We start from the raw sequence: 23,635 nt of genomic DNA on the forward strand, positions 1-23,635 counted from the left end.
ACAGACAGTCGTAGTATATCACTTCGCCACTAGCTCTGTCGGATATAACGAGTACCGGAAGTAAACTCGAGGGCGTACTTGCACGAATATCTCGCATTTGAGCACCCCGCTACGAACAACACTGCAGCGGCAATGGTGCATCGAGAGTTTCACGATGCGAGCGTTCGATGCTGTACCATTTCGCATATAACACGGCATAAACACGGATTACAGGAATGAGATGAGCCGTAGAGAGATGGGATCAAAGAGGTATAGCATACAGTGACGGCCGGGGAAATGTGCTGCAGCCTGGGCTTATTGTAAGCCAACCAGCGCCTGGATTGTCTCCTGTTAGCTGGAAGTTGCGGTAAAGCTCAAAGACGGGATCATTGGTGCAAAGAGCGAGCAATTCCGTTTGACGGCTGATCGGCTGTGGTGTACACAACAATGACGACACCCTACATGTACCTGTACATGCATGCAATAAGGCAGGCATACTCTTGCGAAAACACTTCACGTATGTACAAGTATCAAGGTATCTGATCCATCTGCTACTACGTACGAAGTACTAAACCGATTCCAGTAAGCTACAGTAGGTACACCGTTTACAATCATGTATGTTCAATTCGAGACCGTGCGCCACATACTTGCCTTGAGCATGTAGTTAAGGTTTGGCTAATGCGACTACCTTCAACCCTGAACCAAGATACGTGAAAGAGAGTAAATCAAAACGAGATACGTGTCTCATCGGTGATGCCGATGTAAGTTGGAGGACTGGAAGATCATCTCAAGGTGCATCTCAAAGGTACCGGGGTGATTGTGCACCCTCCAATTGACTTGTAACACACTTGTCACTCGATCATCTGACCGGACAGTTGTCAAGTTCAATTTCTCGAGATCTCCCCCAGAAGACGATCTCCGAGTATCTGGTAGCTGTCAGATGTCGCGCATTACCATGGTACCCGCAAACCTAGTGGGTAATCAGCGCTTCGCCACATCATCCCACCTATGCAAACATATGTCCCAGTCAGCCGGCAAACTAGCCTTGGTTCAGCTTCAATTGCACCCATGTAAACGCACATTTGGTAAACTTAAAAACTAGCCTCGTAGTTTGCTGATCCATACGGCGGTGAGAAGGCAGCTCTATGGTGTGGCGGGGTCCACTCCCATTTAGGAAGTTGGTGGGTGGAGGTGTGGATGAGAATTGCTTTTGCCCCATCTCTCGCCTCGGTCCCGTCCCAACGTTGGTACATGCTAGCGAAGACATCCCTGACGAGCTGGGCGCTTGGGATTATCATCGAGGCGAAGAGCGAATTGGTGGTTTTCTCACCGCTGGTTTTATATGCGAAGTCTGTAGCGCGCGCATCCCGTTGGTTGAGGGGGTTGGAGTTTTGGGAAGGAAGCTGATGCCCCTCGTTTTTGAGATTGAGAGACTGTTGAATTTTGTCTTTCAGCGTTTTGAAGGGGCAGGATTGCTTCAACGTAGCTTCGACACTTGATTGGAAGATGGTAGATTTGCCGAACTTATATGTTAGTGTGCGGCTTTTGTAAGCACATATGTCGACAGCAGGTTCTAATTGGACTAAAATGCTAAATTGTCAATGCAAGAAGACTTTCTTTTACCCATAGACATGTATGTAGTCGCGACTTCCGTAATGCAGGTCTCTTCTTTGAGCGCATCGTTCGTCTGGTAATGATACTACTTGTGCGCAACCCTGTAACGTCCCGTGGTACCATCAACGATCAAGTATGGAAAGCTCTACAAATTACGCAAACAATAAAGTTCTTCATAGCGTTTCTTGGTTATTCGAAAACGGTAAGGCTTGGAGGCGTATGAACTATGTGTTACTTTGCAGCACTTTCGAACTGTGTGATATCGACTACCTTGGAGCTGTTTCGGGTTTCGTTCAGAGTCGGAGAGGACAACAGTGATATCAATATGCTCCGGTATGCATCGCACCCCTCTCCTTCCGGCGTATGTTGATCGAAGTCGCTCGTGAAGATACTGTGGCGCTCTAGTAGCTTCCAGTGTTCCTTTGCCCTTTTAACAGGAATATCGGAGCGTCTTCTAGTATTGTCGGCCATGAAGCCCTCCATCTCTTCACAATATTGCTCAATTCTTCGAGTTTATCTATTCGCTCACTCTCAACACTCATCCATTCCCCAAACATCTCCAACTCTAAACCCGACCGGAAAAGGATCACCGTTATCCATCAAGACCTGCCTATACCCTGTAATCCATCCCCTTCCCTTCACCCTTGGTAATATCGCTTCGTACTTTCCAACCTCCGTCGTACCCAGTATGCTACACTGAAACTCCGTACCAATTATGCTCTTATGCACGAATTTCTCCCCAACCTGCAGCAGCCCCTTCTTGTGCAACACCGCCATCCTCGCCGAAGTTCCCGTACCACAAGGACTACGATCAAATCGGCCTGGGGAAACGACAACAGTATTGATAGCACTCTTCGTCCCATCTCCCTCCTCCACAAGTGGCCCTGTCCACCCCAAAATGCTAACCCCCTTGATCCCCTCGTTGAGCGGATGGACCGGCGTATAAACTTTCTGAACCGCCCTCATAATCTTCTGCCCCAACTCCACCAAGTCCCTACCATACTTGTGCTCGATAGCCAGGTCAAGCGACTCAGCATCCACGAGCACAAAGTACATACCGCCCCACACGATATCCACTTCCACTTCGGCATTCTGTAAACCAGGTACGGAGACTTTGTAACCAAGTTCGTAAACGAAGGAAGGTACGTTGTCAAACTCAACAGTCTTGCACTTTCCTCCCTCACATTCAGCTCTCACGCGCACCAGTCCCGCCGCCGTATCTAACACGACTGTCGTGACCGGTTCCTTCATCTCTAGCCTGCCACTCTCGAGCAACACTGTAGTTACGCAGATGGTATTGCTGCCACTCATAGTGGCATACTCGTCGCTTTCCAGGATAAGGAACCCAGCATCGGCTGAGGGGTCGCATGGGGATAGGAGAATGTTCATACATTGGGAGACACGGCCGCGAGGCTCTTGCATGAGCATTTGGCGGTAATGGTCGGCGTTGTCGCGAAAGTGACATAGTTTGGCGTACATGGTGGGGAGGTGGGTAGGGTCCGGGATGCCAGAGGTTATTACGTCGCCAATTTCGCCTTCGGCATGGACTGTTGTTATGGAGATCATGGGAGGGGTGTTCTCCTTAGAGGTGGCCATGATGATGATGACGGAAGAGTACGTAGCTATTGGGGATGAGAGAGGGGGTGGCTGGCTTTGTCACAGAGGGTCAGTCCAATAGTGAACACGTTGTACTGCAATTACGCAGCATGACTTGTTTGTGTACTTACTTTGGATAGGGCCGATGGTAGTGCTGTATAACAGAGTTTAAAAGACCAGGACTTGACGAAGACGAGTTTTTGTCAATTGTTTTTCAGTCGACGCCTCTTTTCTTAATTCAAAGATGAACGGATTCGTAACATACGACATGATACGTATGACTTCATTCATGCATGTATTGGAAAGGGCGCGGACTAAGGCCAAGTGACACGAGTCAGGCCCCGCTCCGTACGATGAGGGGTCAAGCTTACCAACTTGTCCAAATAGAGCTGTTTGCCTGATATCATGATGCGATTTGCAACTTGTTCGAGCAAAGACGAATGCTACATGCCAGCCACATTACTATTAATATTCCAGGAAGCGATTCTTCAAACTCCCTATGCTCCATTATATTACAAACAAGGGCTCTGCTCCTCAAAGCAAAACCGGTATACTCAAAGTCTTGATGCAACGAGCGCAAAGAACGATATATACACACACAGAAATATTCAATCCAAACAGCCAACGAAGACCGGCCCGCGATCACATGGGCATTTAACTCTTCGCTCCAAAAACTTTTCGTAACAGCGTTTCAACATCTTTCCCACTTGCAATGTACTTGAGACGAAAGGAACGTCTAGCGGACCTTTTTCGTTTCAGAAGCATATGTGCGGTTATTCTCATCGCCCTCGACTTGTTGTACCATTTTGTCGACGGCTTCGGCCTGCTTCTTCCACTCGCTTTGACACATCTTGAGCTCCTTTTGGAAGAGCTCGTCGTTGGGCTTCCTGTAACTTCCTCCAAGGCGGTCCCAGAGGGTAGTGTACTGTCCGTAGTTGTAGTTGAAGTATAGATGGTGCATGGTGTGGCAGGCGGCACCGTTGATGATAGGAGAGTTGTGCGCGTACTCGCCGTCGTGGATCAGGACAGTCCAGATGTTGACGAAGACGAAGAGGAAGACGTATGCGAACTTGGACAGGGGAAATACGAAGGGGAAGATGTGGTAGGGCAGACCCTGAGCGTAGCCGTCGGCGGGGTGGAACGCGTGCGAGGCGAAGGGAGTCGGCATAATCCACTTGTGGTGTGGCTTGTGGACGTACTTGTAGACGCGGGGGTGGTGCAGACCACGGTGGATCCAGTAGATGGCCGAGTCGGTGAAGAGGAAGAAGAGCGGGAACTGCAGGTAGTTGTACCAGAGTCCCGGGCCCTGGTCTACGGTATCGTACAGCTTAGAGTATCCGCGGACCTCGAGCAGGAACCAGGGCACGGTGAAGATGGCCATGATGGGGAAGGCGATGTTGGCCTGTTTCATCTCTTGCTTGATCTGGTTTTTGAGGTATCGTGGGTGGTTGAAGGTGGCCTTGTCAAAGACGAAGTAGTACGAGGCGCCTGCGAAAACGTAGTAGACGAGTACGCCAAAGAGCCTACGGGATTGTTAGGAGAGTTTAGCCATTGCGTCTGGGGCAGTGCATACCATGTGATAAGGTACAATGAGAGAGCCTGTCGTCGCCAATCGTCACGCGTCCATTGGCTCATGTAGGCATATTTGGAGGGCTCCACGGAGAAGAACTGCGTCGAGGGCTCGTACTGCCAAGTCGCATGTGGCACGGCGAAAGCGGTGGGCTCCTCTCTGATGCTTGAGACGGTCGCATTGCCGGCAAAGGACGATGTAGAGGCGGGAAGGAGAGTGGCGTATAGAGGGTCGAACAAGAACGTGTCTGCCAATTCGAGGACGACGTCCATGGCTGCTGTGGCTGGGGTGAGGGGATGCCTCGGCGATCGGTGGATTCAGGTACGGAAGGGCTGCGATTCGTGGTGTTTTGGATGAGCAGCAGGCGCATGCAATGCAGAAACGTATTACTGTGTCGCACTGAGAAAGAAAGGCGACAAGGGCAATCCAAAAAGCAGTGCCAAAGCAGCAGGGTATCTAGGGGAATACAAACGAATGTGGCGAGGCGAATGCTCTCGGTCAAGTAGGTAGCAATAACGGGACGCAGTGCTTTATCGGCAATAACTTTTCAGCGCGCCGAGTACAAGCGTCCCTGAGCTTGAGGCACGCCAGGGTCCATCCTAACTGCATTTGCTGCTCAACCGGCTGCCTCTGTGCCAATCAAAAGTCGCGACCCAAAGACTAGAGACCCTCACGTGACTTCGCATCATAATCTCGCGCGACGGATATGAAGCATCCGCTCAGGCCGGAGTGGACTGACAGCCTTATGGGGGACGTGCAGGGGCGGCCCCTTATCAGATCTTCTCGTCCGATGCTCGGAGCATCTCGGATGGCAACAGCACGGTAAACACGCCACTGTTGCGCTTGCAAGCCGTGATTGCGCGGTTAGCCTATCTAATCAGAGCCCTTTCGGTACGACGTGAACAGCTGATGGTCATTCCTCTCTCGACTACAGCATTACTTCGCCACAATGCTGACAACATCCTCGTCGGCCACTACATGTCCAAGACCGACCTTTTGCGGCACATGCCTAGCACTCGCACCCCAGACCAAGGCATGTTTGAACGTCTCCTTCAGCGTTCGATGCACCTGGTCGCAAACATCTTCAATCGTACTTCCGTGCCGTACAATCAGCGCCTCGGAGAAATCCGGATCATTGCCCTTCCTCTTGGTGTACACCCTAATCAACCTCAACTCTTCCCAACACCTGTCCACAACATCCTGAATACCAAGGTCGAGCTCACAGCTCATGACGACCGTGTGTGGCTCCCTTGCCAGTTCGTCCAGATGAGGTAGACCGATGCTGTCGATCTTGTTGTATACATATAGACACTTGATGTATTTCCTGTGGTCCTTCATGATGACATCGATGAAGTCGTCAACCGTCGCGTTTTCGTCTCGGACAAGTACTTCGCAGTTGAGCATCTTGTAGTCTTTGAGGATGTTGTAGACCATCTTCTCATCGAGATGCTTAGGAGGAACCTGGAAGTTGATCTTCATGCCACCAGCCTTTTTAGGTTTGAGATAGATGTTTCTGCATGTCGGTCAACATCTTGCTACGCTATACCGCGAGTCAACATGAACTTACGGTGGTTCACGGTTCAGCCTGATACCCACAGCTTCCAGTTCTGCTTCTAGCAACCGCCTCTGCTCTGCTTTCTTCGTTGCATCAAGAATCATGCAGATGAGATCACTGGTTTTCGCTGCACTAATGACCTGCCTTCCTCGTCCCTTGCCCTCTGCAGCACCCTCAATGATACCCGGTAGATCCAGAACTTGAATCTCGGCACCGCCATATTCCAGCACACCAGGAATCGCTGTAAGGGTGGTGAAGGCGTACGATGCGGCTTCTGACTTTGTTTTTGTGACTCTGGAGAGAAAAGTAGACTTTCCTACAGAAGGAAAGCCAACAAGTGCTATACGTGCATCTCCAGACTTAGACACGTCGAATCCGCTTCCTCCGCCACCGCCTGCACCTGCAGCGGGCTCAAGGAGTTGTGCGCGAAGACGAGCAAGTTTTCTGTAGCCAAATTAGCACAAATGTACTGGTAAATAAGGACAGGTTTGGTACCCTTTCAGTAGACCAAGATGATATTCTTGACTTCAATGTTAGCACGTGATACTGAATGACCCCATTGCCACTGGATAATGGAGCCAAATTTGCGTAGACATACCCGTAGCCTTATTCTCTGCAAGACGTTAGCTTGGATTTTCACATTAACTGTACTTTTGGCTCACTCTGCGTCCTCCTCATCTCATCCTCAATCCTGGCGGGGCGTTAGCGCAAGGCCACATCAAAACTTCGGCGCTATCCCACTCTTTGATCTTCTCTGTGATGTTCACCATCTTGGCGGTTTATTCGAACTCTTTGCGCTCGGTTAGAGAGGGACTGGGGTGAGGATACGGTGTCGCACTTCGTGGCGGCTGCAGTCCAGCGATATCACGATGGTAAAGGTTTGGTGTTGCGGCGCCCGCAGTCCAGCGCTATCACTCTTTCAGCCTAGCGCACACGCAAGATGCAGTGCGTCATCTAGAATGCCATCAGCATTTCGCGCCACGCTTGTTTGTTTTGTGATTTCAAGTGCTTAGTACATTTTCTTTCTTTCCTATGTTGTCTGTTTCTTACCAGTGCGCCGTTTTTTGTTCCTTACCGCAAGCATGTTGTTCAAGTCCTCAGACCCTTGGCCGCACTCGCATCACGATTTGATAAATCACTACCACGCTCAGTATGACAAAGCTGTCGCATCTGGAGAATACCAACCCTTTCTATATCCCTGGGGAACAATCGGTGCGCTTGTTGTCATTATATATCTTCTTGTCCCACATCAGAATCGGCCATGGCTCAAGAGGTCTCGATACTTGGCGTTTGCATGGATGACGGGCTTTGCAACGTACAGTAATTTATACACAAGGACGAGGGCCGTAGCACCAGCTTTGGGAATTGGCCTAATCAATGCATGGAGCGTGGCGTGGGTGGGAGCAATCATAGTGTGCAACGATGCACAAACGGACTTTATGCGTATTGAGAGAATGGAAGGCGTTTTCGGATCCGATCGAAACCAAGCAAAAGAGAAGAACAGACCGAATAGCAGTGCTGAAAATGCCAAAGAGGATACGGAACATGCCACAGAACAGGATGTCGTCAATAGTTCAGCCGGACCAAGAGACCGCCATGGCCAGTTCGCGTGGCAGCCTTATCCGCTCAGGCCTTTCGCCGAGCGTCTCGACTGGGTCTTGGATATATTCTGCAACTTCCGCGGCATGGGCTGGAACTGGCGAACTTCTGCTCTCCCACCGCCTCCCAAGTTTGTCCAGGAGCAACTACACGCCAACTCAGGTGACGTGGTGCTAAAACACTCGTACAGGATCCACGATGGACAAGTAAAGCTCTATACAGACAGGAAAGAGTTGCTCAGGAATAACGCGTGGACATTTGTTAAAGGCTACTTCATCATAGATGCACTGAAGACGACAATGATGTGGGATCCTTATTTCTGGGGCTATGTCGACAGAGCACCACCGACATACCTTCCTTCCATCCTTACAAACAGTCCGGTCCTAACTCACATATACCATCTGGCACTGTCTATGCTCGCTGTCAAATACGCGCTCCAAACCATCTTCTCCCTAGGACCGCTCGTCTTCTCTGGTTTGCTCTCTCCTTCTCTCCTCGGAGCGCGTGCAGAACCGTGGATGTACCCCGAAACCTGGGCACCATATAGCGTCGTTCTAAACAAAGGACTAGCCGGGTGGTGGGGAAGTTGGTGGCACCAAACTTTTCGGTTTGCATTCCAGGAACCAAGCCGCAAGCTTATTGAGGTTTTTGGTATGGATAAGAAGAGTCCTGCAGCAAAAGCTTTACAACTGTTCATCGCTTTCTTCTTGAGCGGCTTCGTACACGGTAGTGGGAGTTGGACTTGTGCTGGAGACACCCGACCACTTCGAGGACCAATGGCATTCTTCCTTCTCCAAGCGCTCGGTATCTTCGCTGAAGTCACTTTAACACAAGCCGCGAAATCCGCTGGACTAGGTCGCAATCTACCTGGTTCACTGAAGCAGGGATTCACCTTCCTCTATGTCCACGTCTGGTTCTACTTCACAGCCCATCTTCTCTGCGACGACTTTGCGAGAGGTGGTGTATGGCTTTTCGAGCCGGTTCCTCTTTCCTTGTTCCGAGGTCTAGGATTCGGTCCTGATGCAAGAGACGGATTGTGGTGCTGGGGTGGGCAACTGGTACGGTGGCATAGCGGAGATACATGGTGGACAACTGGTATTGCATTCTAGAGTATTAAAGATTCGATCGTCTTCAAGTTTTGTATCGCATAGCTTTGAGTGTGTGCAAGAAGCGTAGTAGACTGTATTGATAAGACAATGGATTCAGGTAGAACGTGAAACAATGATTTTTACTGAGCTTAGAGTCGTCTACCAATGTCTCCGTTTGCTCTTTCACAGTCACTACCAAGACTGGTTGCCTTGACTTTCGTGTTCAACCAACACCCATTCTTCCATTTCACAAGTCACCTCCACCTGCCAGCGCCCATTTCTTACCCCGACGAATATGCTTGCACGTCTACACAGACACTCTAAGCCTTTCACAATACACTCTCGACAGAAACCACTGCCGCGACTGCAAATGATTACTTTAGCCCGTACCCTTCGCTCCCTATCATGATCCGAGTTGAACGGCCATCGAGAGTGGAATCCGGATTTCCTCCAAGACGAACCATGGAATCCAAATTCTCACCAACAGAGATAATGTTCAACATGACTTGGCGCACACTCTCCTATGCCGCCGTTCCTGACATGCTACCCGCTGCATCGCTCGACGCGAATGGCCTCATCCCGCGGTCATTCTGTCCACAAGTATACGACGGCGTGATGAAGCATGTGACAGACATGCAAGAAGAAGCCCAGTTCGCGGCGTGGTATTGGGTCACCGATGAGCAGTCTCAAGAAGACGTTGAGAGGGGATCAATAGGCTGGCATCCGTGTTTCACTCTACCTGCGAATCGGTAAGTACAATACGTCTTGTTATATCTCAACGTCCTGTCTTATTATTTGCTTACATCAATAGCCGTATCGTAACCCGCAACGTCAGCCTACGCGTCGTCGCCAATCCAGAGCCCTTGAGAGATGGCAGAAGATCAGTATCTTCCCCCATTACCTCTACCAACTACAGCCACAGCTACAAATGATATTAGGAAGCAGAGGTTTGGATAATGCCTCATAATCGAAATCCAAGGGTAGCGGAAGAACGGCTAAGCGTATGCGTTGAACTTGCAAGGACATATGCTACCATATCGCGATCAATGATTCAGATTCAACCGTTCACTTTTTATTTCCAACATGTTACCATTTCCACAGGACTTTGTCATCATGCACATACACCAAATCACGTCCTTCCCACTTACATTTCCTCCCCACTCTCTATGTCCAGGACTTAGCTCGGGCAACCCTGAGTCTCTACCCTGCCATGGCGTCAACATATAAACTTTGTAAATCGAGTCATTACACCAACACGTCATGATAGCTGAAACGCGTACCGCCGGGATCATGCAGTCAGCTCCAACAAGGGCAACACCAACGTTGGGAAATGACGGTGTCAATGCGAGGCAATGCAAGGCTGAGGCGAATGTCGAGTCAGTTGCCTCGCCACACCAAGAAGATGTAGCGCTTCAAGTGCCGCCGGATTGCTGAGGGAAAAGCAGACGATGGGTGGCACGGTGTGACGGTAGTAGCAGGGAGGATGATTAATAATAGTTGATATTTGCTTACGCCACAACAGGGCGTCTATCAGGCACTAAGCCAGCACAAACAAAAGGTCGCGATACGGTATCGCGAATGAATACGGCAGCAGGGTATCGGAAGGAAAATCGGAAAAAATCGATCGCGCAAAAACAAACAGGAACAAGAGCCCAACAGGCGAGTAACGAGGAAAAAGAAACATTATGACTTGTGTGTTTTGCGTCGCCGCAGATGTGTGTACTGTATGTCGTGACACGGGAGAAAAGAAAAAAGAAGAGTCAACAAAATGGCCCCCCAAGCAGACGTATGGCCAACAAACTCCTCAACGACCGGTGCTGATGCCGCTAAACCCGTGGTATCGTTCCTAAACTGTTATCCTTGTTTTCTCTGTCATCATATGCTATGTGTGTGTATGTGTATTACGACTGCGCTTCGATGATGGGTGGTTGGGAATTAACCTGTAGGGTAGGTGTAATGGGGTATGGTAAATATTGGTCGTGCTGCTGCCGTGGCGCTTCGTCGGAGTGATTTTCTTCTTGCGTGTGTGGTCGCGTACCTGTGTCGGGACCGAGATGAGGGTCTGGTATTTGCACGTCGAGCTGGGGGAATAAGTTAGTCTAGCTCTATGTGGGATATGCGTGTGCACATACTGTCAGATATCCGGTCCGCCGTAATGGGATGATTTTGACGGCTTCTTTTGCGCCAATGTCCCGGTTCCAGTCTTCGATCCAGCGCTCCAGCTCTGCTAATTGCTTCTTCACACCTGTGAACCCCGCATCTTCCCACAGCCAGAAAGTAGCGATGCCCATGACGGTGTCGAGACAGGCGCGGAGGGTGAAGGGATCGAAGGCGTCAATTAGGGTATCGTTGATCTTCTTGATCAGTATCCGGAAGTCGTCTTCGGTGACGAGTGGGTCCAATATCTCGGGGTATAGGTTGGCAAATGTTGGGGCCAGGTCACCCTTGGTCATCCAGTCGCGCTTTATGCGGATGATACGCGTCGTGTTGTACAGCTCGGAATCCAGTGGCACATGCGGGTTCGGATGGGGAAAGCAGGGATGCGAGGGACCCCACGGAAACTCGGACGCGGCGTCAGCGTCGTCGTCACCTGCAGACCCTGATCGTCGGGAGCCTAGTGAGGTGCGTCGGGAGCTGGGCAGGGAGACGCGCGACAGCATGCCCGGCTGCTGCTGCTGCTGCTGCTGCTGCTGCTGCTGCTGCGGGTGCTGGTGGTTGCGACCGGCTTCAATGTCCTTGTCGACGTGCGGCGCGGGCGACACGCTGTCTCTTGGATTCGCACCGGAAGCCATGGCAGGTCCTGGGGTGGGCGGCTGGGAAAGCTGCTGGCTTCTTCGATCGCGCGGAAGGGCGATGCTGGTGCGACCGCTGATGCTGTCCTCGGCCGTGGAACGTTGGACAGCGAGGGAGCTCGGCACAGGGCTCTGGCGACTGAGACGCTGCTCTGGAAGGGACAGCAGAGGGTACTCGTCGCGGCCGTCCTCTCTGGCGCCGACGTCCCTCTCAATGGGTAGGTTCGGGTAGTGCTCTTCGCGCGGGGCAGTTCGCAGCGGCGGGTACAAGACGCCGGTGGGTGCTGCGTGTGCTGCTGCGGGGGCGGGATTCTCGACCTGGAGGGTGCGTGGAGAAGAGTTGACGGGGTTCCAGAGACGCGAGGCGGGCAGGCGCGGCGGGCCCTGGTACAGCGAGCGCAGATTGAGGTTGAAGATGCGGTTCGTCAGCGACCAGCGGGCAGGCACTGGCGACGCAGAAGGCGGCGGGTAAGCAGCGGCGGGCGGGCGTGGAGTCGTCGTGGTGACGGTGAACGGGGTGAAGGCGTTGGTGGTGAATTCCTTAGGGGTCCCAAGTGGTCCATGCTCACTGCATCGGGCCTGCAGCGACGGCCGGTCAACACAGGCGGGCGGCGGGCGGATGGGCGACGATGGCGATGGCGAGAGAGGGCGTGTCGGTGGTGACGATGGCGAGAGAGGGCCGCTGCTGTATGTGACGAGCAGCAGGTGACGTTCGCAGGAAAAGTCGCTGGTGGTGGTCTTGTCGCGTGTCAGTGTCTCACAATGTCGCAATGTCCACAGTGGTAGTAGCAGAGACAGAGACGGGCCATGGATATAAACTTTGGACACGCATCAGGAAAAAAATTCGCTTCGGAAGGGGAGCAAGGCCGGGTGCTTGCTTCTTCTTGTACAAAACACGCGCACGACACATGGACACGAGCAGGCCTGCCACCAGATCCCCCTCCGCCTCGTCCGGCCACACTTGGACTTGGGCACCACCAGTGCAGTGCTGCTCCCATGCTTCCCCGGCGCGACATTGCTGGACCGTGGCTTGTGCTGCCCTGAGGACTGCCCTGCCGAATAACGGTAACCCCTGCAGCTGAGGCCCTTCCGACAGAGGTGCCTGCATCAAGCCCTGCAGCGACCGAACCGAACAACCAGTCCTACATGTTATATCACATCACATTGACGACCGCCTAACCCACCCTGCCCGGCATTGCCTGCCAAACTGATCCATGGCTGCAATTAAAACTACTACTACTACTACTACCCACCAGACGTTGGAATACGTACGTCGCGGGCACATCCAGGCGGCCAGCCGGCCAGCCGTTGCCAACCGTCGTCCGCTGTCGCTGCCCGTGACGACGCACACAAAATGTCTAGAGCCAAAGTTATTCTCAGCCCGCCCACAGTATTCCATATTCGCTAGCACTACCTCGGTCCCAGTGTCTGCCGGCCTCAAACACGGCCCAGCGACCATCGTCATCGTCCATGTATATGTAACCATCTCACACTTTATGCTCGTCCTCATCAGACCCCCGTCGATCCGATCAATGCCTACCCTGTCCATCTCACTACACACATGACAACATCTCACCATCTCTTGCCCATGAGTAGCGAATAAGCCCTGCAATCACCCACCACACAAGCCACATCCCACCGCCGCGCCGTCAGCTCTTCCCGGATCCGTGTCGCCGGATCGCGCACTTGCTTTCATCTAGACAGGTTCGTCCGTGTGCCATGTTAGCTCCATTGCCTGTCAATCACACTTGCCCCCTTTTCACACTTTGTTCCGATACTAACCCACGAATGATGTCAGCACCTGTCTGTGCAGTGGCTGCTACCATACCAAGTCTGCCTGTTGTGCTTACCTCGAGACGTGTCGCGAGACAGGTGGCTGCGGCACAGCTCATATCTAATCAATCCTCCAGCCTCACTTTGACAGGACTCCAAGCATCGTCATAGTCCAAACGCCTGTGACTTCGTCATCCCAGATATAACTCGTCGGCTACTTTCGACGATCAATAGAGCACACACCCATCACCACACATTGCTGCCGAAATGCTTGTTCATATGTTATGGTTATGATATTGGTATAGCGCCGCAAGTTGTGCCGCTTGCTTGTATATAAAGACAAAATCCTCCCTCATGCAAATGGTATATCACTGGTATATGTACGTCAAAATAACGCGTCCCTCATGTCCATCCCTATCCATCATGATTACATGACCTAGTCGCAATGCTCAAAGGCTTTGCATAATAATAAGAAAGAAACCTACTACATTTACCGAAAAATAAGGTCGTACGGGCCCGCCGGCTCCAAACTCTCGCGCATTCAACTCCAAGGAAATATTCACAGTTAAGTGTGTCGGTTGGCATTCGCCTGCATCTTCCTCATCGCCTCTCTGTGTGCATCCATCATCTGCCCGCTGCGCATCATGCTGTCCATCTGACTAGCACGCTGCTGCTGCATCAGCTCGCGCTGTTGCTTCTCCATCTCCTTCTGTCTCCTGTCCATGATCAACGCTGCGCGCTGTTGTTCTGCAATGTGGGCCGCTGTCTGTGGCGGTTGGATGTCGCGCATAGTATCGCGCCAGCCTGCGTAGAGTTGTTCACGCTTCTGCTCCGATTGAGCGCTGCTGTTCGCGCGTTTGGGCTGATGCGAGTCGAACCCTGCTGGAGCACCCTTGGTGGCCCAGGGCTTCTGCTGCCACTTCTGCGAAGCCGATGGTGGTGTTCTTCCTGGCGACCTCAATGATGTTTGATGTGAGAGAGTGGGCGACAACAGTTGCTGCTGCTGGAGCAATTGACGGCGTTGTGCCAGTGTCATCTCTTCTTCTTCATGTTGTGCTAGGAGATTTGTCGATGAGGTTTGGGGGGATAGTGCTGATGCCCGGTTCTTGATTAGACTCTCGCGCTTGCTCAACAGCGTGTTGCTGGGCAGAGGCGAAAGAGTGTCTTGTCTTATGTTGGAATTAGACCGGGAGAGAATGCCGGGAGATGCGATAGAAGGCGAATGCGTCATGGAACGCTGGTTGGTGAGTGACTCCTGAGAGAAGGTGGAAGTGTTTCGTCGTAGTCCGTTGCTGCTGTTCCGTTGGGTCCTGCTTCCAGTCGACATCCTCCGCGAGTCGCGCTTGTTGTCATATAGATCAGCTGCGAGCTCTTCACTGACAGGTGCCGGCTTCTCCTCTTGCCCATTCGCTAGCATAACCCCTGGAGACGAAGGTCGGAACATGTCTTCGTAATCCGGTTTGTCGGCGGCCTCGAGATGCTTCGCCCATTCGTTCGTGCGGTAAGATAGGGCTACCTTTGACAGTTTCTCAGGCAATACATTGTCAGCAAGACTGCCAATCTGTGATCCGCCTTGTTCCAATGGTGAGCCTTGAGATAGCGATTCAGATTGGTTAGACTTCGAGTGTTCACTGTTCGCTTTAGAGTTGGATAAGCTCTTTTCAGCCCCGACTACAGAGTCCTGCTTGGTTAGCTGCTTCTTATGTGGCAGTTCCACCTTGGGGTCGGTGCTGGTAGTGAGAGATGTTGGTGTGACGTTTTCGGTCGATGCATTCTTCCTGGACGGTACTGTGTCGGAATCTTGCCTCTTAAGTCCAGGTCTTTCTAGTGGATTGTCGTTCTCGGCTCCGACTGGTGATGGCAATGGGGAAAGATCATGAGAAGACAGCGCATCGAGATCATCGTCCAAAGTGGCGGCAAGAGACGAGGCGCGGTCATCTTCGTCAGGTCGCATTCCCATCATAGCCTCTTGTGAAGCAACCATGTCCCTGGAAATCCGCTGTCTCATGGCAGAGACATCGGAAACGCGCTTTGACAGACGCCGCGACTCTTCGGCTTCGAGATCGGACTCAGGAACAGCAGATACGGAGGCATTATCGTCGTCGTCGCTACGCGCATCTTCTTCGCTAGGAACTTTGAATGGGAGTGGAACGACTGATGGAGGAGGCGGTGGAGCTGAAGGGCGTAGGCTGTTACTCTTGGCCAGAGTAGGCATCGAGCCATCCTCTGGAGCCGCAGGCAAAGCCTTCTCGCCCTCATCCATCTGGATCCCAAGTTGGTTTTCGGACATTGGTGTTTCCGGGTCAAGCTGTTCGATTGCGTCCTCATTCAAAACACGGATAGTAACGCTAGCACCAGGGTTCGGGCTGTTAGTGACTGATCGTGTCAATCCGGTGTTCGGTACGTTGAGTTTTTCCACGCTGTCATTTCCATAGACTTCCTTCTCTTCGATATGGGTGGAGCCTTTGGGACTTGAGACGGAGGATCGGACGCTGGTCTCGGGTGCATCCTTTCCACCATATGCGGCCTCCCATTGAGCACGTTCTTTCTGGAAGTTGTCCTCCACTTTGCGTCCTTGTTCCTCCTCTTCGCGGTCCTGATCTTGCTGTCTCTCAAGCTGTTGAGCGGCGGCCTTTTCGCGATGCTGTTTGACCAGCTTCCAAACGCGCAGCTGGGAGACAATGCCGACTACTGTGATGATAACAACACCAGCCAGCTCGGCTTTGATGTTCTTAGTGACCGGATAAGTGTTAGTGTCCAGAGGGAAGATGTTATCGTTCAAGTCTGTGAATGTCAGTAATAGTCTGCAGGGACCGTATAAGTACTCACTCCAGAGGTAAAGCCAGAATTCCTTCCACCCAGAGCCAGCCAGGCAGTCGATACCAAGAATGGTAGCGGTGGCACCCGAGAAGGCGATTGATGCGATCAGACCGTAAGTGCGCGTGTAGTGGCTGAAAGCCAGCGAGTAACCTCCAGCTGACATGCAACCAATGAAGATTGCCCGACCAGTTCCCGAAGTGATTAGGCCGCCGTCTTTGACGCTGAGGAACCACATGCTTAGGCAGAAGCCACCGAGCAAGCAACCAAAGCCTTCGGTGATGTCTGAGAAGACCAGTGATAGTATACCGAAGATCACTCCGGTAAAGAAGGCAGCCACGAAGAAGGCTCCCTGGATTGCGTCGGAAACAGGTGGGTTCATAAGATACACAATCAACACAGTGACTGCGAGGGCGGTCAGGTAGGCCGCAGACCCGAACACGTACACCCTTGAACTGGTCAGCCTATATTGGAAGATGAGTATCAATGTACATACCATTTATTTTTAATACCAACGATGGCATACCCTATCCCAGAGAGTAGCAATAGCACTCCAGTGATACCCATAGCAGGGGTGAGCTTTGGGTGGATAGGCAGTGGGTCTTTTGAGTCTGCAGGCTCGCTCTCTGAATCCAAGGTCAGTTTGAGTTTGTCATAATTGACCCAATTAATTTAACTTACCCTCGGAGCTCACTGGTGAGGATCCATCAGTTGGAATCGAGGTGGGAACATCGTTGGTGGTGCTTGATACTGGCGTCTCTGATGGTTTGACCGAAGATACTGGTGTTGATGAAGGACGTTCTGACTCGATCCGTGATGAGATAACTTCCGATGGTCTGGGTGTGGCAGAGGGATTTCGCGAAGCACTGTCCTGGCCTTGAGGTGTCGATTCCGCGGAAGGGCTGTCATCCTGCCTGCGGACTGCAGCATGGGGAGCTGCTCCTGCTAATTGCAGACATAGAATAAAGGCCAGACAGAGAATAAGATAGTGACATGAGAAGCGCATGGCGACCGTGTAGAGAGCGCGTGTCTAGCAACACAGTGAGTCCGATGCCATAGAGGAATTACGATTACAGAGGGAGGTTGCGACGAACAGTCCCTGCGAAGATACTCGAAGAGGAAAGCGCGACTCCTGATATGGTCTGAAGGGTGGGCGCAAAGATGACGCACGAACAAAGATTGAAGAAATAGCAAGTTGACTCGTGGTAAGGACTGTTTCAAAGAGCGAGCGTCGATAGCGAGAGCCGATTACTAAGAGTGATAAAGAGCGAATAGAAAGGAGTGTGGTAGGCACGAACGGCCAATACGCGAAGCTGATAATGCAAAAGAATGCAGGAAACAGGTAATGAATGGTGCAGGCGCACCTGAGCATATATCAGACGACAGAAACCGTAGGTCAGCGGCAGCCCGCCTGGTTAGGAGATCTACGACTCCTCCCGCGGGTCGCAAAAAGCGAGAGGCTTAGCGAGCAGGGGTCTGTTCCTGCAATGAGAAAAAAGCATTGCCATAGAGCTCGGCGGCGTCAGAAACGGCGGGCTTTTTTGGGATGACCCATACTGCAACAGGTGTGGTGTGGTCCTTTGCAAAGTTGAAATTAAGATTGCGACGTTAGCCATAGCCATTCTAACGTTTTCCGAGCAACGCCTTCCAGCCACCTAGAGTAAAACAAGTCTAGTTTTTTATCTAATCGTCCTGATCCAGCGATGACACCTGAGGGCGTTCGGACGGTACCCGATGCCATGCAAAAGACACAACGATGAGGCGTTCAACGTTGCCGAATGCCGTCGATAATTCGATCGGGAGGCTTGCGCTGAAGGTTTCCAACAAGCGAACGCGTACGTATGCGAGATGAGCCGTGATTACTTGAGCCAAGCAGGCATTTGGCGCTGACGTCCAGTGAGAGGTTGATGAAGGAGAACGTATCATGAGCTGAGGTGCTGCCATTCGTAGGGCTGCCATCTCTGTAGACAGGGATCGTGCTACGCATCCATGCATAAGCTGCCGCAGTATGCATAAAGACCCTCCACAAAGGAGCTCCTCACATCACCAACGTGGAGACTCAGCCGTAGTACGGCCGCAAGGTTCAAGCCTCAAAGTCTCGATAAATGTAAGATCTTTCATTTTTCTTCAGCTGCGGAGATCTTGATTCTAGATCGAATCAAAGATACAACATCGCGATGTCCGAAGAGGGGGGATCATGGCCTCGGGAATCAACTAATACGGCAACTCCTGCAACCGACAATGCAGCTCCTGTAACCGAAGATGTCCGCAGCACTAGATCTGCAGGCAGCCGTGCGCAGTGCCGACGATCCAGTTCTGACGAACATCAGCGTGGGAATTGTCTCCGTGCTCCCTCCCTGACGTTAGCACTAGCGATTCGATCGACCTGCCAACCTCCTTGCCACTAGCTTCACCACGTCTACAGACAGTTCTCACAGCTGTAATTCGAGTCCAACAGATCTGACATCTGCTCGCACCTTGCACTCCGAAGTATTCCGAAGCATCGCACTGCCATCTCTGTTTCATATATGTCGTCGCACAGATTGAACTTGAATCTTCAACATGGAAGGCTGGGCTCTGCACGTTCTCCCAAGATCATAGTGGGTCCGTTAAGATTGCCAATACAGGCAAAAAGCTTCCGAATTTGAGGCGCAAGCATTTCCGCGAGTTACACGACGGAGGCTCGATTGCCGTCCTCGATCACGCACGATATTAATTTGTTGAAAGAATTCAGTGATGGACGCAGTGGACATGCAGTCTGTGGCACATTGAAGGTGGGTATGTATTGATGTTGGTTGCGTTGCGAGAGCTCGGCGCTAACAGTGTACAGCACATCGCGTCGCTTACCCTTGGTTTGAGCTCGATCGAAGATGCGTGCGAACGACTTCAGAATACCGTTTTAACCGAATGCTCCTACCAGTTTGGCAGCGAGCTGCGCATACGTGCTCAACGGCGTGTTCATTCGTCCACCAGACATAAGCTGTCCACCGCTCCGAACCCCGCGGCCACACCACCCTCCTCGCTTTGGTCGCCCTTGGTGCGGAGAAGATATCCGGCTTCCCAGTTCTCCAGGATCTCGCCCTTTTGATCGTCCCCATTTCCATTTCTCCAGAGACACACACCGTATACGCCAAGCTCGCAAATGACGCCACCCCTCTGTAATTCACCGTTCCGAAGAATGGCGTTTGTGAGTGGAGGCGGCTCGATCATCTCCATAAGGATGTACGCCGGCCAATGAGTCTCGGGCAACTTCTGCAAGAATGGTGGAATGGCTTTCCGGTAAATGTTATTTCCGCCTCCCTCTCGCTGAGGTTTCAGCACATACTTGGTAGCCGACGAAGCGTCTGTCGCAAGTTTCTTCGCTTCCTCGCCAGCCTCGCTGTTATCTAGGGGATAGATGGGGGCGAAGGTTTTCAGCACACGCGAAGCGACTTTCTCATCAGGGAGGAATCGCTTAAGATGCGGAGAATGTGGCGTAGCAAGCACTTGCTGGACCTTTTTGCAGCCAGCGAGCTGAGTCAATACGCTCGGACACTTGATGGCACGGCTTTTTTCAAGCTGAACACGGGCATGCCAGTCTTCGTCTTTTGAGTAATCGTCCGGTGAATACCCCGCTCGGAAGTAGATTGTCGTCACTTCATATGATTTTGATGGCGAATTTGGTGGCGTGTAGACCAAGGTACGGTCTGTGTCGAGTTGTGTGTGAGACATCGTCTCGCCGAAAGGTAATCGGAAGGCGCGGACGCCACTTTCTTCAAGTAAGGCGTATTCGAGATGTCTCTGATCGAACACGTTTCTCTCCGGGTCTTGTACAACGAACAGGACACACAATGGACGTTTGGTGCGCGAAGCTCCGTACGCCTTGTGTGCTGCAGCCAGACCCTTTGCCAAGGAAGAAGCAGATTGGCTCTGTCGCAAAGCCTCGTGCTTGATAATGGATGACGTTGAATTAGGATAAGCGTCGATGGTAAGAAGGTATTTGTGTAATGCGGAAACTTGGGAGGATAGTCCACCAAATGAGGATGCAATAGTATTGAACTCGACCTGTTTCAAGCCAGGGGATGAACTGGACTGCGAAGGGTCTTGATGCACCATGTAGTCTGAGCGAAAAAGACCCAACGAGAGGTCTTGCACATAGCCTTCCTTCTTGACTTCAAGATGGGTCTGCCATAGCTTTGCAACGAAGTCGTCAACATGTACAAGCTCCTCTACGATGCTCTTCAGCCACGACTCATCTCTAGCAATAGCTGAGTACAACTCGTTGTAAGCGTTTTGTATGGAGAGTCCTTCGTCAAAACAGGAGCGAGGGAACAAGCTTGGAAACAGAGTGACTGGTGCTGTGCTTGCGAGAACCCCAGATGGATCCTGTGATGGCTGGACGAATGACGGAGCTGGGCGAACCGCCAAACCATGCGCTATCGACCAATCCTTGAGATTGGACAGTAGATACTCCTCCTCCTGTTTCGATAGCTCCGGCGGGTAGTCGGTAGGCGACATAATTCTTTTGATTGCTGAGCTGGTTCGGTTGTTGTCGAGAGGGCAAACGGATTAGGTACGAAAGACTTACAAATGCTATCCGCGCTAGAGCAATTGCCTCATCTTGCCCCGCCAAAGCCCGAGACACACCGATTGGCCTTAGTCATCTATTGTAACAAGTCACCAGCAATTATTCGATAGGACAACGCTCGTTTGCTCTCTGCCTTTACTTTGGATTGTGAACTTTGGTGGTGTTTGCCCCTCCTCGCGTGGTCAAGTGATGGCGCGCACTTGCCTTATTGGCTGTCCTGCCTCCACCACGCGTTGTCCAATCCGCTCCACTTCAGAGCCGGTTCAAACATGGTCGCATCGTCCACTACCATAGCCTTCCTACCCTGTTAGGTGTCGCGAAACATCGACAAATAACAGCAGTCCTGCTTGAGGACTAGCGAAATGCCCGCGAGCGATACCTGGCTGTGGACAGTGGATGACCTTCACACAAACGCACTATACAGAGATACAGGCTATTCTGATGCACAAATTCCTCATGCTATGACGCTTCATACCAATAGCGCAGACAACTCGCCCTCTGTACGGCGAACTGGAACCTCCGAAGGTGTTGTCATTACAGACGAAGCAGGTAACAAGCGGAGGAAAATCACTAACCTCTCAACAACGCCGCTGCGCAGTGTACCCTATGGTTCTCAAGTGAATTTGAATGCGGCAGCCAGCGGACCGTTGCGGCAAGCAGAGTCAAACGAAGAGGCCTACAGTGATCTGCTGAAATGGCAGAACATTGCTGGAGGCGACCAGATCGTAGATCTACCTGACGAGGACGAGCTGGAAGATGATGAAGACTTTGGACCGATGGATTCTGGCGAAGAAGATACGCAGATAAATGAGGATCAGCATGATGATGTAGTCGAAGAGACGAACAAACGGACCAAGCTGAGCCAGGATGAGATCGTTCGGATCATCAACGAGCGAATCGAGTTTTATACAAATGCTTGGGTACCGAACAAAGGCGTTCCCAGTAAAGAGAGGGTAGATCCAGAAACTGTGTGGAACGAGGCTGAAGCAAAAGGCGAGCGAGAAAAGCTTGCACAGCACTATGAAACAGAGTACGATTATTTCAGTCAAAGATTGAACATATGTTGTGACAAGATCATAAAGGGACCAGGAAGCAATACGGTAAGCTATCATACTTTCCCGATCACTCTAACAACATAAGCTGACAGTAGTCTTTGCAGAAACAAGTACGGCAACAATGTGGCAACCTCGAAGGCACTGTGGATTGCATGGAGCATGCGGCTTGGTTGCGCGATATTTACAAACTGAAACCTGTCCACGACGGCGAAGAAGAACACGTACTGGACGATCAATCAAGACTACGACAAGATACGTCAACTCATGGAGGCGAGCCAACAAGTGAGGTTATCGATCTAGGCTCACCCTCGTGCTCATCTGACATTGAGAACGGGAACGTATTGCCCTTTGACAACAATACTGGGACTGTAGCCCATACAACTGAAGACCAGTTTGATAATCGTGTCCGGTCATCTACGCGAGACTCAGTCATCGCTGACAGCGTGGAGCTAGTTGAATATGCACAACTAGGGCCTTTTGAACCAGACGGCGCCTTTCCCACACGTACACCTGTTAATCACGGTGATGGACCTGAGAGCGCCTCCATTGCTACAGTTCGCCGCTGGAGATGGGAAGATTTAGTCGAGCATCTTGACCGGAAGCGCGTTGTATCCAAAGTCATCCAGGAACTGAAGTCCAACGACCGCGAAATGATTCGTGGTCGGGTTCAGAACATTGGAAAGACCAGCCTTATCAGAGAAATGAGAGCATGCGTTAACATGCTATGCAAACGAGAGACAAAGCTGCATGGCATCCTTCCTCGGGATATGCCCAAGATTCTCACATTTACCACCCTATTCCTTTCATGGTGGTTTTGCTGCAATTATTCAAAGGGACCTGAAGCATCTAACAGAGATCTTGGTGACCTTCGGGACTGCATGGATGACGGGACTGCTGAAACAAGCACCTTTTATGACTATGTGTATACGATCATGAGAACGACTTTCAGCGAGCAAGCTTTGCGACATCCTGATCAGCCATCTCAGGCCGAGATCATTGAAATCTCAGACGATGACTGAGCCGGCGGCCGTTGGAAGATGCGGCATGTTGTGTTCAACTACGTGTTCTCTAGGAAGGGCCGTTTGGCTGTGAGGTCTAGGCCTTAGGCCTGACAAGCTGCTTATGGAATGTTCAAAGATGCCGAAGTGTGAAAATATCGAACCACGTGCGGCGTATTTCGGCAAGGCTCTCTAGTCGTGTGCACTGTACGCTAGCGAAGAAGCGCAGTTGGGGGCAAGCCGAGGTATCCAGACCAAGGTTTTGAAGAGATGTACTACTCAACCTGATAGACTGCAGATCCTCATGAGCTTGTCGAGATCAACCTCACAAAAGGGAACGGTGGCGGCTCCGGAATAGAGGTTTGAGACCAGGTCGCTGGGCAAAAGGCGGGGTACGCTAAAGCCACAATGATGACTACTGAACAGTACAGGGAGTTGCAGTTCAGGTGTTGAATGATGGAATCGGAGCACCAACAAATCTCTCTCTATGACATATGACATGTACAGAGATTGTGGTTTAGTGCAGAGAATGTAGCGTGCAGCTGTGTCGAGTTGACGGTAAAGGGTCTTACGGAGCCGTCCCTGGACCCTTTGTACGCGTATAAACAAGCCATGGAACTATCCGAGTATTT

At 51.6% G+C, this 23,635-nt stretch overlaps 8 protein-coding genes across 8 annotated transcripts; 2 read left to right on the forward strand and 6 right to left on the reverse strand.

Annotated features, from left to right (window-relative positions):
* Positions 1-2,124: 2,124 nt before the first annotated feature.
* Positions 2,125-3,596, reverse strand: J4E82_001935 (uncharacterized protein; the record flags this gene model as incomplete). The annotated part of the gene is made up of 3 exons (XM_051728240.1): positions 2,125-3,244; positions 3,321-3,343; positions 3,561-3,596. The coding sequence occupies 3 exons, from the start codon at positions 3,594-3,596 to the stop codon at positions 2,125-2,127; spliced, it is 1,179 nt and encodes a 392-aa protein (XP_051592122.1).
* Positions 3,597-3,925: 329 nt separating this feature from the next.
* ERG3 (c-5 sterol desaturase) lies at positions 3,926-5,031 on the reverse strand (the record flags this gene model as incomplete). Its single annotated transcript, XM_051728241.1, has 2 exons — positions 3,926-4,712; positions 4,763-5,031. 2 exons carry the CDS (start codon positions 5,029-5,031, stop codon positions 3,926-3,928), a joined length of 1,056 nt encoding a protein of 351 aa, XP_051592123.1.
* Positions 5,032-5,695: 664 nt separating this feature from the next.
* RBG2 (Ribosome-interacting GTPase 2) lies at positions 5,696-7,084 on the reverse strand (the record flags this gene model as incomplete). Its single annotated transcript, XM_051728242.1, has 6 exons — positions 5,696-6,272; positions 6,327-6,758; positions 6,810-6,834; positions 6,913-6,927; positions 6,977-7,005; positions 7,056-7,084. 6 exons carry the CDS (start codon positions 7,082-7,084, stop codon positions 5,696-5,698), a joined length of 1,107 nt encoding a protein of 368 aa, XP_051592124.1.
* A 684-nt stretch (positions 7,085-7,768) lies between these two features.
* On the forward strand, positions 7,769-9,022 carry J4E82_001938 (uncharacterized protein; the record flags this gene model as incomplete). The annotated part of the gene is made up of 1 exon (XM_051728243.1): positions 7,769-9,022. The coding sequence occupies one exon, from the start codon at positions 7,769-7,771 to the stop codon at positions 9,020-9,022; it is 1,254 nt and encodes a 417-aa protein (XP_051592125.1).
* A 1,880-nt stretch (positions 9,023-10,902) lies between these two features.
* On the reverse strand, positions 10,903-12,602 carry J4E82_001939 (uncharacterized protein; the record flags this gene model as incomplete). The annotated part of the gene is made up of 4 exons (XM_051728244.1): positions 10,903-11,082; positions 11,134-12,361; positions 12,396-12,531; positions 12,596-12,602. 4 exons carry the CDS (start codon positions 12,600-12,602, stop codon positions 10,903-10,905), a joined length of 1,551 nt encoding a protein of 516 aa, XP_051592126.1.
* Positions 12,603-14,131: 1,529 nt separating this feature from the next.
* On the reverse strand, positions 14,132-17,389 carry J4E82_001940 (uncharacterized protein; the record flags this gene model as incomplete). The annotated part of the gene is made up of 4 exons (XM_051728245.1): positions 14,132-16,350; positions 16,396-16,832; positions 16,880-17,009; positions 17,065-17,389. 4 exons carry the CDS (start codon positions 17,387-17,389, stop codon positions 14,132-14,134), a joined length of 3,111 nt encoding a protein of 1,036 aa, XP_051592127.1.
* A 1,952-nt stretch (positions 17,390-19,341) lies between these two features.
* Positions 19,342-20,880, reverse strand: J4E82_001941 (uncharacterized protein; the record flags this gene model as incomplete). The annotated part of the gene is made up of 1 exon (XM_051728246.1): positions 19,342-20,880. One exon carries the CDS (start codon positions 20,878-20,880, stop codon positions 19,342-19,344), a length of 1,539 nt encoding a protein of 512 aa, XP_051592128.1.
* A 531-nt stretch (positions 20,881-21,411) lies between these two features.
* On the forward strand, positions 21,412-23,024 carry J4E82_001942 (uncharacterized protein; the record flags this gene model as incomplete). The annotated part of the gene is made up of 2 exons (XM_051728247.1): positions 21,412-22,050; positions 22,110-23,024. The coding sequence occupies 2 exons, from the start codon at positions 21,412-21,414 to the stop codon at positions 23,022-23,024; spliced, it is 1,554 nt and encodes a 517-aa protein (XP_051592129.1).
* Between the last annotated feature and the right edge of the window lie 611 nt (positions 23,025-23,635).

The sequence above is a fragment of the Alternaria postmessia genome (assembly GCF_024291825.1).
Source record: "Alternaria postmessia strain BMP 2775 chromosome Unknown scaffold_7, whole genome shotgun sequence".
Classification (NCBI taxonomy): Eukaryota; Fungi; Ascomycota; class Dothideomycetes; order Pleosporales; family Pleosporaceae; genus Alternaria; species Alternaria postmessia.